At 41.5% G+C, this 16,170-nt stretch overlaps 1 protein-coding gene across 4 annotated transcripts in view; it reads right to left on the bottom strand.

Annotated features, from left to right (window-relative positions):
- The window catches only part of VCAN (versican), a 110,390-nt gene extending 94,895 nt beyond the window's left edge, over nucleotides 1-15,495 (bottom strand). The window contains exons 1-2 of one of the 4 annotated variants that reach the window (XM_053224619.1): nucleotides 14,959-15,495; nucleotides 3,269-3,344 (exon numbers count right to left, since the gene is read on the bottom strand). In XM_053224619.1, the coding sequence (XP_053080594.1) occupies nucleotides 3,269-3,338 (70 nt within the window). In that variant the 5' untranslated portion in view covers nucleotides 3,339-3,344; nucleotides 14,959-15,495. The remainder of the gene's footprint in view (nucleotides 1-3,268; nucleotides 3,345-14,958) is intronic. The other 3 variants (XM_027038829.2, XM_027038836.2, XM_053224622.1) reach the window with 3 other exon arrangements.
- Nucleotides 15,496-16,170: the final 675 nt, after the last annotated feature.

Genomic DNA, 16,170 nt, shown 5'->3' with positions numbered 1-16,170 from the left:
AAAATACACTATTAAATGCACTGTTAGTCTTTTAAATGTTACTAAGATCATAATCACCTTTAAATACAGTATCAAGGGAATAATTCCATTCTATTAAATTCTTGGCTTATAAAATAAATTGTCTTACTTAAAGCTCACCCTCAGAGTGAAACTAGTCCAATCCCTTACTAAGGATGCTCCACTGTGAGGAAGTGACATTTAAGATCCTAGCTGCCTGCTGACAGACCTGGGCCAGAACACAAGTCTCCTCACAACTAATCAAGGAATCTTTCAACTTTGGTACTTATTGGGTTCTTCCTCTGTCCCTTAAATTAGTGTTAGTTCCTTTGCAGAGTCTACACCCACTCTATTTCCATCTCATCCTATTTCTTTAATTGTTATCTGCACGGACAGCAGTTAGCAACTTGATCTTTTAAATAAATCTATAAAGTCCACAGGGGACTCCCTACCTGATTTATAATCCCTTGATTTGGCCCCCATTAGGAAGATGATGACAACACAAAGGTTGTTTGTTTGGGTTTTTTTTGCCAAGAATAGGAATTCTGAGAAGGAAAGGGCTAAGTATTCTATGATCTAAAAATCTCCATTTACGGTATGTTCTAGGAAAGCTCCTTTCCTTCCTAAAGAATTATTTAGATGATTAACAAAACCAAAGTATTGGTTTTTTAATGGAAAAAAAAAACAGCTTTACCATCAACCTCAATTATGATATAAATTATGAGATTCTTTATCATCTCCTTAAAAATGAGTTTAAGATAAGTGACATCCAATTCCTTAATATTTATTACTAAACTATCATTCTTTTCACAATTTTAGATGTGTAGAGGCACATATGAGATGGAATCCAATGTATCCAATTTTCTAAAACTCCAAGTATTGCTCAGTAACTGTGCTGTTATGTAAAAATATATTGGAACAAAATGATCTCAAAAGGCAAATTACCCAAGGGTTATTTATTGTTCTAGATGTTTACAGATACAAGGAAATCAAAAGCTTTGTTCAGATATAAATATATATTCATGTAGAATCTAGTCTTAACAACAGAATTAACAAAAAGCTGTGTGGTCAAGTCTTTTGTGTATAAAATCTTGAGATTTAATGCACTGGGTCATAAGAACTAAGCTCACTAAATCTAAATATTTTAAGGAAGAAACTAAGTAGTTCAGAGAATAATGTTTACAGACTATACATGTTTTTTTTTTAATGCTACCTGTAAGAACTTGTCTGAAACTGTGAACAATGCAAGTAGTAAAAAACGAAAATTAACGCAAAGTTCACTGTTCCCACCACATGGTTTGTGGTCTATATGAGTAGCGTAAGGGAGAAATCTCTAAATAACGAATGATCAATTGCCTTTCATTCTCTGTCGGTAAATTCTGTGGAGAAGAATGACATAAATTCCATCTATACAATTTGATCACATGCACACACACACACACACACACACACACACCCCTTGGCCAAATAAATGTCAGATTGAGAATATGAGAATTTATTACTCTCTAGGGTGATAAATTTCACTCTGTTGTTCATTCATTTGCTCATGACTGTGCAGAACTCATTTATTAATAGTAGAGGAATATCCAAATAACTAGGTAAGCACTAGATAATCAATAAAATAGGTATTGTTAAAGCACAGAACGCTTCATGCATTAAAATAAAGCCAATAACCAGTGGACAAGGTGTTCATTAATGTTAGTTATTGACCTTTTGAGTGCCTAGGAATAAACAGAGAAAAGCTTAAGATGAAAACACTTGTGTTAACTCCTAACAAGTTATTGCTGTGTATCCTACTATAAACTGGCAAATTTGTTTTATTTGGATCTTACGTTTTCAACTTTTGTGCCTCATATGAAAAAATTAAATTCTTCTGAAATTAGTCCCAACTAATTATATCTCTTAATCATGATCACAGATTTACAAAGAACTTGATTCTTGGAATAAAGTGTAATATAGTGGTTCATAGCATGGATTATGGAGCCCGCCTGCCTGGGTTCAACTCCAGGCTCTGTAACTAACTGCTATATAATCTTCTACATTAGGTAGGCCTCCAAACCTTGTGGTAGTGCAGTTTCTTCATCTGCCAAATGGGGAGAATAGAAGCATCTGCCTCATTGGAGAGTTAAGATTCAATAAATTAACTATGTAAAATACAGAAGACCTGGCATGTAGAAATTATTCAATATTGCTAGCTATTATTACTGTTATAAAATACTGTCAAGGAGCTATATCATAAGTGCTTTTGGTTTTTTCCCCATTGTTTATGTGAGTGCTTTCTTTGCCTTAAGCAGAAAGTCTAAACTCTGTTTTAAGTGTCCCTCAAGTTTCTCCCATTGTTTTCTCCCCTTCTGTTACTACCCATCTAAACCAACTCTCTTTTCTGTATTTCCTTTTTGTGTTCTCCCTTGTTACTGGGTGCTACTGTCCTTCCCTGTCTGTGACCTTCACCTGTATTTCCTGACTACACTGAAGGAAATAGCGCTTGGGCTGTTAACAGATTAGTGGAGCCTAAACTCCGACAGCCATCTTGGTCATTCATATCTCAGTTTAAATGTTACTTTCTCAAAGAGGCCGTCCCACCTTCCCCCTACTCAGGCACTTCTTTATCATATCACTAAGCTTTATTTTCATCAATCTGAAAATACCTGGGTTATGAGTTTATTTGTTTGTTGCCTATATCATATAACTAGGAGATTAAGTTTAATGAAATAGAGAAAGAAGAAAAGAAGAGAATAGAAAAGGAAGGGAAAGAGGGAAAGAAGGAAAGGAAAGGAAAGGAAAGGAAAGGAAAGGAAAGGAAAGGAAAGGAAACGAAAGGAAAGGAAACGAAAGGAAAGGAAAGGAAAAGGTAATATATGTGGAGGGTAAAATCCTGGCTGTAAGCCTGCTCTTTATCTTTTTGACTCTTCTCACACTCTAGCCTCCTGAGGGTTTGATAGTCTTTCTTTATAGGAAAGGCTTTGAGTATATTGAAGATGACAGATTTTAAAAAATACGTATATATGAGCACTTTTGCAATCTGAAAGTAATCTGGGAATTTACTGAAAACCCACTTGCTTCTTTAGCATCCTGTTCATTGTTTCATTTTATTTAAAACCATTTATTAAGTGAAAAATAATATTATTTCAGCTGAAAGTGTTCAGCACTATAAATCACTAAATAGATCAAAAACTAATTCTTTATTCTATTGACTCCATATGGCCATTCTGTGCTCTAGCACTTAAATTTTTATTTCACTAAACACCAAAAAAACTTAAACCACACTCACCTTTATGTAGTGCATGGGTTGCTATTAAGGTAGAGCACATCCATAAGATGCTCTTTATATTGATCAACATCTTGTCCTGGAAATGAAGAAAAACACAAAGGAAATCATAAGCATTCAGGTTTGCGGTGCGCCATAAGTCAACATGCTATTTTGTGCATTGTATATAGTAAGAGTACAAGGTACAGCTCCTCTTAGATTGTAGAAACAAGAGAGAATTCGTAATAGGAAAAGTCATCCCAACACTTTAATTATTAGTTCGACTCTCACCCAATGCAGTAGTTACCAAAATAATCCCAAAACCCAGTTTGGGAACATATAACAATATGGATGTGTGGGACAACCGCAACCCGGTGGGCTGGAGAAAGAACAATAAAGACCACAGCCGAAGTAACTAGTGGCTAGGAATGGGCACAAAGAGGGAGAGGTGACCACAATGTCTATTTAGAAACAGGAAGCTGGTCAAGGATGGAGCAAAAGAAGATGGGGAACCAATAGGGAGAGATGTTGAAAGAAAAGGATTCATATCAAATGTGAGGTGGGAAAGAACATGGTGGTGGCTCATGCACATGCTATCAAAACAGGCAATAAGGACTTCAGCAGGCTTTTTAAAGCACAGACTCAATTTAGTTTCTAGGAGGCTGAACAAACAAAACAAATGTATTATAAGGAGCTGTTAATTACAAAAAGACCAGGGCTTGCCATGAGTTTTAAAGCAGTTCCAACAGTTCTAAAGTCTGAAGGTGAAAAAAAATAAAGAAAACACTCTGTTCTGAGAGTCAAGAAACCCTGCCCTGGCTTTGCCATTAATTTATTGTGAGGCTTTGGGGAAGACATTTAACAGTCTGGGTCTCAGAATGGTCCCTTCCAGCTTGAATTTCTATGGAGCTGTAATTATGAGGCGGCTAAGTACCAGTGTTGGGGACCATCTGGAAAGCAAAGAGCCAATCTCAAAAGAACTGCAGATTACTTGATCCCCAGGGTTCTTCCCTCCTTAGCTGCATTTAGAACGATTCTACAACAGGCACTCTTGGTTGGGTAGTCAGTAGCCATTCTTCTTTCTCCTTTCCAACAATACTCTGATTCCATTCTAGTTATCTATCCTCTTTTACACAGCCATACACTTTAGAGGAGCCTGGGTCAAACCCAGCCAAAGGGAATGATGCTGATTATCCTAAGTCAGTCACACTGCTCCCATTCATTTTGCCAACGATTGGTTTTGGAATGAGTACATGATACAGTTTTTAACTAATGAGATGTGAGGGGATCTCAGCAGGATAGACGGGATGCTCCTGGGAAAGGTATATTCACCTTAAGAACAGGAAAAAAAGAAAGAGGTGGTTGCTTTTCTTCAGGGAATACTGTCACAATAGGTTACTTCTTCTCAAACTGGTGTAGCCTTCTTGTGTCCATGAGTGTATAAGATAGCCTCTGGCGACAAAGCTGAGAAAGAATCAGGACAGCTAGGTCTTAAGCCCTCAAACATTAGGCCAGAGTAAGCTGTCTCTTTGAACTTCTTTTTAAACAAAATAAATTCCTTTATTACATAAACCCAATAAAATCGGAGATTTTTGTTACTTGTAGCTGAAGGCATCATAACACATTTGAAATAATGTCCTAAATAACTTCCTAATATCCTCCTTAGAACATATATAAATTCAATATGAGTTAGGAAACCTAGACTGAAAAGACGTAAATGCTGTAAAATCCAAGTCCAATTTGAGTTCAAGTTTAATTTCATAATTATGACAGCTACTCCTTTTTCCTTGCTATTCGTTTCCCTTTAATTGTTTTATTTTATATATTGTGAAATAAGCATTGGAACCTCTCTATAACAAAATCCTAAAGAGCATCTTTTAAACCTAATAATTATATATATATATTTTTTTTTTCCCATCTATATAGGCTATTTGACAACTCACAATGAAAAGCATACAGTTGATAATCCTTGCTACAGATGATTAATCTTGATAATTAAGTTTATTATTTATCATATAACTAATGGAATATGTAGTAGACACTATTAAACACTAACTGCAAAATTTAGTTTCTACATTTCCATAGTTCTTATAAGCTACCATAGCAAGCAGAAAGTATTCACTTGTGTTTCAATGCTATTACAGTATTTCAGAAAAAAATAAAAATATCACTTCCACATATTCTATAGTTTAAAGCTGCAAAAGTGAAATTTAGGTTGTATTATTAAAATCTATTATGGGGCGCCTGGGTGGCTCAGTCAGTTAAGTGTCCGACTTCAGCTCAGGTCATGATCTCGCGGTCCATGAGTTCGAGCCCCGCATCGGGCTCTGTGCTGACAGCTCAGAGCCTGGAGCCTGCTTCCGATTCTGTGTCTCCCTCTCTCTCTGACCCTCCCCCATTCACGCTCTGTCTCTCTCTGTCTCAAAAATAAATAAACTTTAAAAAAATCTATTAAAGAAAATGAATTCCATAAGTATTAACTGAATTTAAGAAACATTTTTATAAAAATAAATAATTTCCTATCATCATGAAAGAAAAAAATTGAGAACAGTTTTTTCTTTCATGATGGTAGGAAATTATTTATTCAGGAAATTATTTATTTTTTCAGGAAACTTTTATTTTATAATCATAATGTTAAAAGTCTGGTCTCCATTTTCAAACAACCCTGAATTCAAGTTCTGAATCCTCTACTAATACTCTGTGATTTGGGATAAGTGACTCGCTCTCTTATTTTCAGTAACTTCTTAATTATGAAAAGTAGTACTTAACTGTTGGAGTGAACGTGAGGATTGATAAAATAATGCATACGAAATATAGGTCAGTGATACACTGTATTCAGTACTCAATATTTCTTATTAAAATTATTAATTCAGGTTTTCTATAGATGTTCTCTTTCTGTGTTCATATCACTAAGAGTAAAAAGAAAAGTATTTGAACCTGTTGGATATGAAAATTATAATCTAGGTTACCATTATAGAAGCAGTGTATAACTTTATGCTTAGAATAAATTGCCATATAACTTATTGCTATATGCTTTAAGTTATTACTTGTAAACTAACATGTTTTATCTCCTCTGTAAAACAGCTGTCTCTGTAGAACAGACCTAGTATCACGTTCAGCTTGCTAATTACCACAATATTCCACAGTGCCAGGTTCAGAGTAGATGCTTAAGAAAGGTTTATGGGCCAAATGCATGACCAATGCCTCTATTTACCAGTTCTGAAACACACTTTGAAGAGAAGTGCCAACAATCTCTTAAGAATGTGGGCATGTAGGGTAATTAACACCTGAAATGTATTTAAACCAGTCCAGTTGAATGTGTACCATGACACAATAATATCTGATGTTTGTCAATATTTGGAGTGTCAGATCTCCTAACAAAATCAGACAAGGAGTGACCTGGACCCAGGGATGGGTCTTTTGCATCCTAATTTTCTAAGACCGATACTCCAAGTCTAACGTTTTGTGCCATCCTTCACCCTTATAAAAGTGCCCTTTTTTATGGGAGGGAGGAAAATGGTCTTTCATCTACAGAACAAATGTACTCATTGCTTGCCTTAAAATTGCCCCAAGACAAATCTAGGGAAGGAAGCCAGTGCATTAAAAATACAAGGGAGAAATCAGCCATGTTAGAAATATATTTGTATAAATAGGTTTCAATAAATTCCCAGCATTTAAAAATTGGAGTTTTCACAATAAGTCTCAGATCTCTCTTGAAAAATCAGATCAAACAATTCTAGGTGCATATTCTTGCTGGCCAATAATCAGCACTAGGCAAGGAGCAGCCTCTCACCTTGGCTTCATGAACTCAAGGTTATCACTGGCCCCACTTGGTTTCTCATGCATTTCTACTCCATGCCTGTTCCCTGTAAGCACCTGAGCTTGCAACACTTGATTTAAAGAATGGCCATTTATCTCTTTAGTAAATATCTCAGAGTGCTTTTACTGACCTTAATTGCCTTAGAACTATATTTCTGTGGCCTCTTCCTGGGACTCTATGGGCATTCATTCCATTTCTCTAATTTTCTTAAGGCTATGTCCATGTTCACGGTTGTTAAGGCACACTGTTTACCTTCTGCATTTGATGTTGCTAAATAAGAAAAACTTTTAAGACCTTTCTTTCTTTTTTTTTTTTTTTTTAGCACTTTTCCAACACCCACTTCTATTCTTTTGCTCTTCGGTGTCTGTCTTGTAAGCATAATCTGCTAGTGATAACAAGTCTATCTGCAAAGAAAGACCTGAGAGATATGAAAGCCGGTGTCTATATTTAGCCTTCACTCCACTGTAGTCAATGAGAAGAGGAGAAAGTCACTGAACAATCAAGGCACAGCTGACTGAGGCTGTTTAATTGCCTGGGAGAACACAAGAGACAAGGTCAATAGGACTCCTACCATGAGACATGTCTTGCAGACAGGGTAAGAGCCATGCCCAGGATGGGTTGCCTTGAAGAAAGATAGCCAAGATGTTTAATATTCTCCCTTAATCTTGTGGAAGATCTGGTGAGCAAAGGGTGACTTAGGGACACAGACTTCTTGCCTTCTAGTCTTCAAATTAGTAAACCTAGACAACCAATTGTCCAGGACGTCTCAACCACAAGGTGGATATAATGAGTACTACCTATCATATTGCTCCTGGGTGATTTCTCACAGGAGGAATCACTGTAATGCAGAGAAAAATCTCATGGTTAAATAAGAAATCTTATTTAACTCTGAACTTACTTCAGAGGAGCAATGGCCCCATGTGAATTTATCATTAACCTCCAATTGGATTCCTGAAGCTGGACTTAACTAAGCTTTTTCATGTCATTGCCCCTTAGTGGTGATCTTTTCTCTGCCTAACTCCTTCCTCATTACTCTAAAACACTGCACTCTCTGTTCCCTTTCCCATGCTCTATTTTCACCAAAGCACATAGATGATAAGCCTTATGAGGAGCCTTTACAGTGTTTCCAAATTTTTGTATTAAACAATGCTGCAAAGGTTGTCCTTGTCCATTCATCTTGGGTGATATTTGTACCAATATCTATATGACAATATCTAGAATAAAAATTGCTGGGTCAAAGAGTATATGCAGTTTTAAATTTTTCTGATAGCTATTACCAAATTATTTTGTAAAGAAGATGGTCCTATTCATATTGCCACAGTAGTATGTGAGAGATCCAATTTCCCTACAACCTGGCCAAAACAAATTTTTATCAAACTTTTTAAATCTTTACTGCTGTGGTTGAAAAAATAATGCAGCATATCATTTTTAATTACTATTTCTTTAATTATGGATGAGGATGAGCAATTTCTCATATGACTAAAACACATTTCTTCTTCTGCCAACTGCCTACATATCACATGTGACAGTTTTTAGATAGACTGTGGTCTTTCACTGATTTGTAAAAGTTCTTGTTATATCCAAAGAGTTATTAGCTCTTTGTCTATCTTATGTTGCTGATGTTTGCCAAATGTGTTATTTGTTTTTGTGTAAATAATTTGTTATTTACTCATACTTACCAGTCTGTTCTAGTATGGCTTCTGGATCTTTTCCTTTTTTTAAAAAAATATTTTTTAAGCTTTCTTTATTATTTTGAGAGACACAAACACAGTGTGAGTGGGGGGAGGGGCAGAGAGAGAGAGAGAGAGAGAGAGAGAGAATCTCAAGCAGGCTACGCACTGTCAGCACAGAGCCCGACGTGGGGCTTGAACTCATGAAACCATGAGATCATGACCTGAGCTGAAACTGAGAGTCGGATGCTTAACTGACTGAACCACCTAGGTGCCCCTGGATCTTTACTTTTGCTTAAAACAGGTTTCTCTATTTCTATTTTATTATTTTAAAAATCCTATAATTTCCTCGTTATTTTTTATTTATTTGTTTTTAACATTTATTTATTTTTTGAGAGACAGAGAGAGACAGAGGGTCAGCGGGGGAGGGGCAGAGAGAGAGGGAGTCACAGAATCCGAAGCAGACTCCAGGCTCTGAGCTGTCAGCACAGAGCCTGACCTGACCCATGGGGCGGGGCAGGGGGGCGGGGTGGGCAGTTGAAACCACAAACTATGAGATCATGACCTGAGCTCAAGTCCGACACTTAACCCACTGAGCCACCCAGGCACCCCACCTCTAGTTATTTTTTAAATGTCATTCTCTACATTTCATACGTTCTCTATCTTAACTTTATTTGAGGATAAGAAATGAGGTAGAGGTTGACTCTTACTCTGAATGGACCAATCAGTTGTTTCCAAACCATTTGTTGAATAATCTTTCTTATCCACTGAATTTCCATGTCCATTTTAGTATATTTCTGGACTCTGTCTCCTGTTCAGTGAAACTAGACAATTTTTAAAGCAAAATGCTCCTATCTAACTCACTTTATGGATTTAGTAGGAAATATGTCATTTGGGTAATGGTGTTTTTATTAAGATTATAGAATATATCAGTATGAGTCCCATGGATGTAATATATTAACACCACTTATTTGTATAGTTTTTCATTTGCCAAAGTTTCCCAGAGATAGTCACCCTTTTGATGTGTATAACTATATATCCATTTAATAGATTTTGATATCAAGCTTTGTGATTCCAAGTCAAGTGATCATTCTACCACACCACAGGTGATAGCAACTCAGTAATTTAAAAATAAAAAGATTATAGCTTACATATTATGTATGTGTTTATAATAAGCTATGTAATCTCATTTTTATAAACATAAACACCCCTTAAAATTCTTAGAAGAAGAAAGTAGGATATATAGAGAGTGGCAGAAATCAGATAAATTTAAACATAGATCTGCATTTATGCCCTATTATAGATGACAGATCCATCCAGAGGAGTTTCAGGAAACATAACAGGCAAACACATTCAACAAAGATACTTTGCACTGACCAATGAAATACAACCACCCTGACACATTCAGGGATAAGAAGCCAGCAGTCAATATAAATCAATCAATCAATCAATCAATCAATTAATAAAACCAAAAAACCTGGAGAATACATATAAATACAATATAAATGCATAAATGTATATGTGTGCATATGTGTAGTTTACTAAACCTAGGCTGTCAGAGGAAGCTAGCAAAAATTCAGTAATTATCTCTACTTCCCTTTGTTCTGATTCCCAATCAGAGGGAGTACCAGCCTTGTGTTTTCTGGTAAAGTAGAGACCTATGCAACAATCAGCATGTTTTTTCAGACTACAGCAACTCACCCCCAACAATGAGTGTTTGTGAGTCCTAACTGGTTTCTCTAGGTGGGTGGTGAAATAATCGCCTAACTATATTCACTCATTCTTCTCCTCAAAAGAACCATGTGTCTTGAGAAGTTGGCCTCAGTCACAGGGTAATATCCCATTTTAAATACAGTTTCCAGGGAGGTCTGTCCATGAATGAAGTCAACAAAAAGGCTTAAACTGCACTAGGAAAGAAGAGCTTGGTTATATGACTACTGGGAGACGGCCTTGGTGGATCTCTGTGCTCTCAAGCTCAATTAGTAACCAATTATCAACCACAAAGTACTTATAATAATAAGGTGAGGAAAGAGAGAACAAAGACTATATCTTTTAACATTAATCATATTCAGCCTTAAGTTAGCTTTTTAGGTCCTTTCAAACAGAATTTCCAAGCATGCAGATATAGGTATCTTAGAATATCAGAGACATTCCCCTCCAGTTTGTAAGCACAGAGAATTAGAGGAAACCTACATGTGTAAACATTTAAATCTAGAGAGATTCTTTTCAAACTTCAGTTTTTTAAAGGAGGAAATACAATTTAGGAATAGCTTTTAGTTTATCTACTATGAAAAACAAAACAAAATTTGAGTTCTGACATAAATCCTCAGATTGTCTTAATCTCATCCCTCTTCCCACCCACCATAAGATTAAGGACTGTGGACTTCCTGCTGGAGGAAGTCATTGCTCAATCACTTTGGAATCCATTGGAACCCTTTGCAGTATTAGTTGGGACAGGCATACACAATTGTGAAATATTCCTTTCTTTATTGAGGAATCAGCACTACAAGTCAGTCCCTGAGACCTTCTGCTTGATATGCTCTTACCTCCAAGCTACATATTCTCCAAACAGGGAACAGATTTTATCTCAGGAAACTAGTTGTTGCTTCCACTAATGGTTTCCCATTTTTATATTAAACTCACAACATCCTATTTTAGGACTTCACATGAATATTTGCATGATAGGTTTGGCACAGCTGTCAAGCAGTGCTTAAAATAATTTAGGTCACAGCTTTTAGAAGGAGTCAAAAAGAAAGGGAACGTGAATCAATTAGATATGAAAATTTGAGATCTCAGAGACACTTAAAGTCCCGTTCTTCCGAGGCAAAGCGAGGAAGCAGGAGAGTTTAAAATGCAGCGTGTAAGTGGCAGCGTCTAGACTGTGCCCCATTCCCCCGGGGTTACTCGCTCAGTCGTTTCATAAACATGTGCTGAGTTCCCACTGTGGGCGGGACCGAGCTAAGGATCCTGATGCCCAGGGACCTGAGTTACACCCGCAGCCCCTTAATGTTTGCGCTCATTGGAATTCCATCAGTCCTGTAATTGACTAAAAATAGTCTTCAAACTGACTTGAACATATTTAAAAAGCCAATATATGGAGCACAGAATAAACTCATGCCATTTTTCTGCCAAAAAAAAAAAAAAAAAAGTCTGCTTGGAGTATATCTTTACTTTCTCCCTGTCAAAAGGCAAAAACTCCTCCTACCACTCCCAAGAAGCGAGAAAAATGTTTTTCAAACTGTTAATAAGAGCGTTTAGCACCTTCTGGACAGCAGTCGGGTACCCTGTAGCAGCAGACGGCGGCCTCAGCGCCTGGTGCGAGACCACGGAGCTCACATCAGTGAGCCCCGCCCCGCCCCGCCCCGCCTCGCCTCGCCTCGCCTCTCCCCGCCCCGCCCCCGCCCCCGCCCCCGCCCCCGCCCCCACCCCGCCCTCCGGAAAGAGCAAGGCCCCGCCCTTATTGGCCTCTAGGCGGGGACCCGAGGCGCCCCGCCAGCCTCAGGCTGGGCGGACAGCCGGTTCCGCGCAGCAGTTGTCTCTGAGCCCAAGTCACACCCGTCTCGGGCCGAGAGCTGAAGTCCCAGCCCACGTGGCGGCGGCTCGTGAACTCCGGCGCATCGAGGAGCGCCCGGCGCGGTTCCTACCTCCGCGCCCGCTGAGAGAGTGGGGGTCGGCTGGCGGCCCCAGCCCCTCTAAACGGCTAGCTTCCTTCCATCCTGGCATGCCTCTTCAGTCGCGTTTGTTGTCGCGTATGGGACTTAAAATATATCTCAAAAGGAGACGCGAAATTCAGCCTCAAACCTCGAAACGTACCCTACCGGCCTTCTCCAGGCTGTCTGCATGCTTCATCCATATCTCTGTTCCTTTCTTACACTTGTTCCACCGTCCCCTTCTTCTTCCCATCCCTTCTCTTCTTTTTCCTCCCGGGGCACTTCTTCCCCCCAAATTCCACGTTCGATTGTGTTTTGAAATTGAGTTAAGTTTAAACTTTGGATTAGGGGCCTTTCCTTTGCAATATCCTGAGGCAGGGCCCTAGCATTGGGTTCAAGTGGTGAAGGGCTTTAGTACAGTTTCCAAAAGTAAGGCATTCTGTACTATATTTCTGAAAGTAATACTTAAGACTGAACATCAAGCCCTCCAAAACTTGGATCCGCCCCAGGCCATGTGTCCTTCTCCACCAAGCTGCAGACTTGGCTGAGAGCAGTGAGCACATCCCCGCGGACTTGGGAGCAAGCGCGCTTCCGTACCTCACAAAGGCAAGGTCTCCATTCCTGGTCCTTCAAACCCCTAGATTTACGTCGCATATTCTTAAATTTAAAACTAACGACTAAAGGTTCTTCATCATTGAATGTATGGTTGTAAAAGTGGCTTCCTTGGTTTTTTTGGTGGGGGGGGCATCGGTTTCCTCCACCTGTGCTGAACTTGTCCATCAGGGGGCGCCCACATCCGCCACAAAACACCCTATTCCTAGACATCTGGGTTCTGCAAGCCCTTAGCACGCCAACTGGGGGCAGATCCGAGGGAGCTCCCAGCCTCTCTCGCTCCTCCCTCCTTGCCTGCTTCTGCCGATCGGGGAGGCAGGGATTTCACACTAGCCATTCATTTGTCAGCCGTGGGGGAGGGGACGTAGGAGCGCAAGAGACTGAGCAAAGGCTGGGAGAAGGGAAGGGAGGCAGAGAAGATGGAGCCAGAAGACGGAGAGACAAAGATGAGAAACGGGACATAGATAGCAAGACTGTCTTTCAGTCTGTGGGTGTGTGCACGGTGGGACAGCTCTCCCTAGGTTGCGTAGATTTCTCCTCCCTCCCGCTGTATCTCCCGGGGACAAGCAGGACTTGCTGGGGCGCAGCTGGATAGGAGAGCAAATAGTTTAAGCTATGACACTATTTTTCTACCTCGTTCTCCGCTGCCTAACACAGTGGCCGCTCCACGCCCAGTGACACAGACAGCGAGCCGGGACAACCCTGATGCCCCCATATCCGCGCGTACGAGGGATGTCGTCCGGAGGCGCCCACACCTCTGGGGCGTCCCCTGGGGCTCCCGGCACACGCTCTCCCTGGCCGCTCCGCTAGCCTGTAAAGTTGCTCAACTGGGGCCGAGAGCTGGGAGGGGGTGGGGAGACGGAAGAAAAAGGAGAACTGCTGTTTTCGGGGCGAGAGGGCTGGTCCTAGAGGCCCGAGATTCGGGTCCCCGCGCCACCTTTGTCTGGAGAGCGCTCTGAGCACGGGGTTTGTTCGTTGAGACCACAGTGGAAGGCTCCACTTCGCTCTTCTGGGTGAGATAAAATTCTTGCACATCTCTGATGATTCAAGTCAAGCTTTTCCCGCCCAGGAGCTTCCCAGACCTCCGCGGCACTCCAACAACCCCACCCCCATACCCTGCTCCCTCCCGGCCGTCCTCCGCGCTCCGCGCGCAGGACAAAAGAACCCTGGGGCACCGAGGAGGGCCTTGACAGCCCCCAAGTCCCCAAAGAGACGCAGCCGGGGGACCCTGCCCATCTCCCGGCCGGACCTCTCCCAGACTGCCTGCGGGCAGAGGGGGTCACGTCCGCCCAGGTCCCGGGCTGCTGGGGCGCAGGACCGTCCTGTCAGGAGCTGCCCTGGAACAGCATTCCAGGAACACCAGGTACTGACCACACACCAGGGGCCCGGGAGCCAGGTGGCCCGCACCAAGGCGGCTTCGGGGATTTGCAAGTGGGCAAGTCTCGGGAGTCCCCATTCAAACTTTTGCCTCGAGCAGGTTAACAAAAAACAACAAAAAACAAACAAAAGAAGACGAAGAAGAAAAAGAAGAAGAAGAAAGAAAGGAAAAAGAAAGAAAGGAAAAAGAAAAAGAAAAGAAAAAAAAGCTCAAGGTGCCATTGGTCCCTCCTGCTCTCCAGCTCAAGACCCCACGACTTTTCTAAGGGTTCGCTACAATTCTCTTCCCTCCCTTCCCCCAATTCCGTTAGTCCTTCTACCCCCACCCGATTCCGGACTTCTTTTGTCTGCATCTTTTCAGCACCACGGTCCCTCGGTATTCCTCTCTCCAAACGTCCTTCTGAAAGTTACCTGCATTTTTAAAGTGCATATATTTTCTTAACTTCGCCTTACAGCTAGTTCTCTTTGCTTTAATTAAAGTGTTCTACCAATTACAATGTACTTCGTTTTTCTAAGCTCGCTCGTCTTTTTTTTCCTTTTTTTTTTTTTTTTTTTTTTTAAGGGGAACAAAAGAAACGTGATTACCTTGAAAGGCGGCTTATTGCAGTTTGGGGGAAAAAATCACCGCAGCGCTGAGCGAGTGGGCTCGGTGTTGCCGGGGCGGGTCACATAGGAAGCGCGGTGGCCTGGGGAAGCGTGAGGAGGGTGCGGGACGGTGCTGAAGGATGCAGGAGGATGCGGGGCTGGCCGCAGATCCCGGTCCCAGCTCCTGTCCACAGCACCTAATGTTCGCGGCTGTTGCTCCCGCCCGCCTGGAGTTCTTCCCCAGAAAGGCTCGGGGCAGCTCGCCTGCAAGTTCAAATGCGGGTTGTGACACCCATCATCATTATATCACTGTACCGTCAGCACCGAGGAGGAGACTCAGCGAGGAGGAGGAGGAGGAAGAGGAGGAGGGTTCATTCACGGGCTCCTGAAGCGCTCCGCAGCTTCAGCCACTCCTAAGAGCCCAGGCTTGGAAAGCAGGCAGAGGGGCGGAAAGGCAGCTCCCCGCGCCTGCGGTAGGGACCGCCTGCCTCCCTCCCCAGGCACTCCCACCTCTCGGCGTTTCTTCCTGACAAGAAGTACCAATCGGCTTGGGGACAGCAACGCTCCCCATTCAGCGACTCACTAAGTAACATCGCGCTGTGTGCACAGAAACCACTGCCCTCCCACCCCTCCCCACCCCCACTTCTCCGCCCCCTGCGCTGCCAGTTCTGGGTTAGGGGAAAGGAGCCCCCAGGCTCTTGTGGGGCAGGCCAGCACTAGACAATTCAGCACCCTCAGTTCTTCTTGGGAGCTAATGAAACTCTGTAACAATCAGCAAAGAACTCGGTTACAGCGTGTTTACGCGGCCACAGAGCCTGCCTGTCCCATCTGAGGGAAGTGTCATTCTTGCGCCTTCTGCCAACCTGAAAGAGACATTGAGAAAATGAGATCCTTCTAAGACCTAGAGGAAAAGTGTAAGAACTGCCTTTCCCGGGAACTGCCCAAAGGGGAGCCCAACGTCACTGCACAATTTACAAAGACCCTGGTAATAAAGGGCTGGACAGGAAATTCCCCAAAGCAAATCCCTTGTTGGATTTAAACTCTTACTCTGCCACAAATGTACATAAGTCTCGATTCTGCTTTCTTCCTTCTTCCTTTCTCTCAATTTTTCAAAGTGTCCCTTATGGTAGAATATTTAATGATTTTTCTGAGTAACTGACTGCTTGGATGTACCAATCCCCTTCCTTGTGGTCAGGAAATGGGACCCTAATC

This window comes from Acinonyx jubatus, chromosome A1, assembly GCF_027475565.1.
Source record: "Acinonyx jubatus isolate Ajub_Pintada_27869175 chromosome A1, VMU_Ajub_asm_v1.0, whole genome shotgun sequence".
NCBI classification, from domain to species: Eukaryota; Metazoa; Chordata; class Mammalia; order Carnivora; family Felidae; genus Acinonyx; species Acinonyx jubatus.
This window is presented reverse-complemented; position numbering and strand designations above follow the sequence as displayed.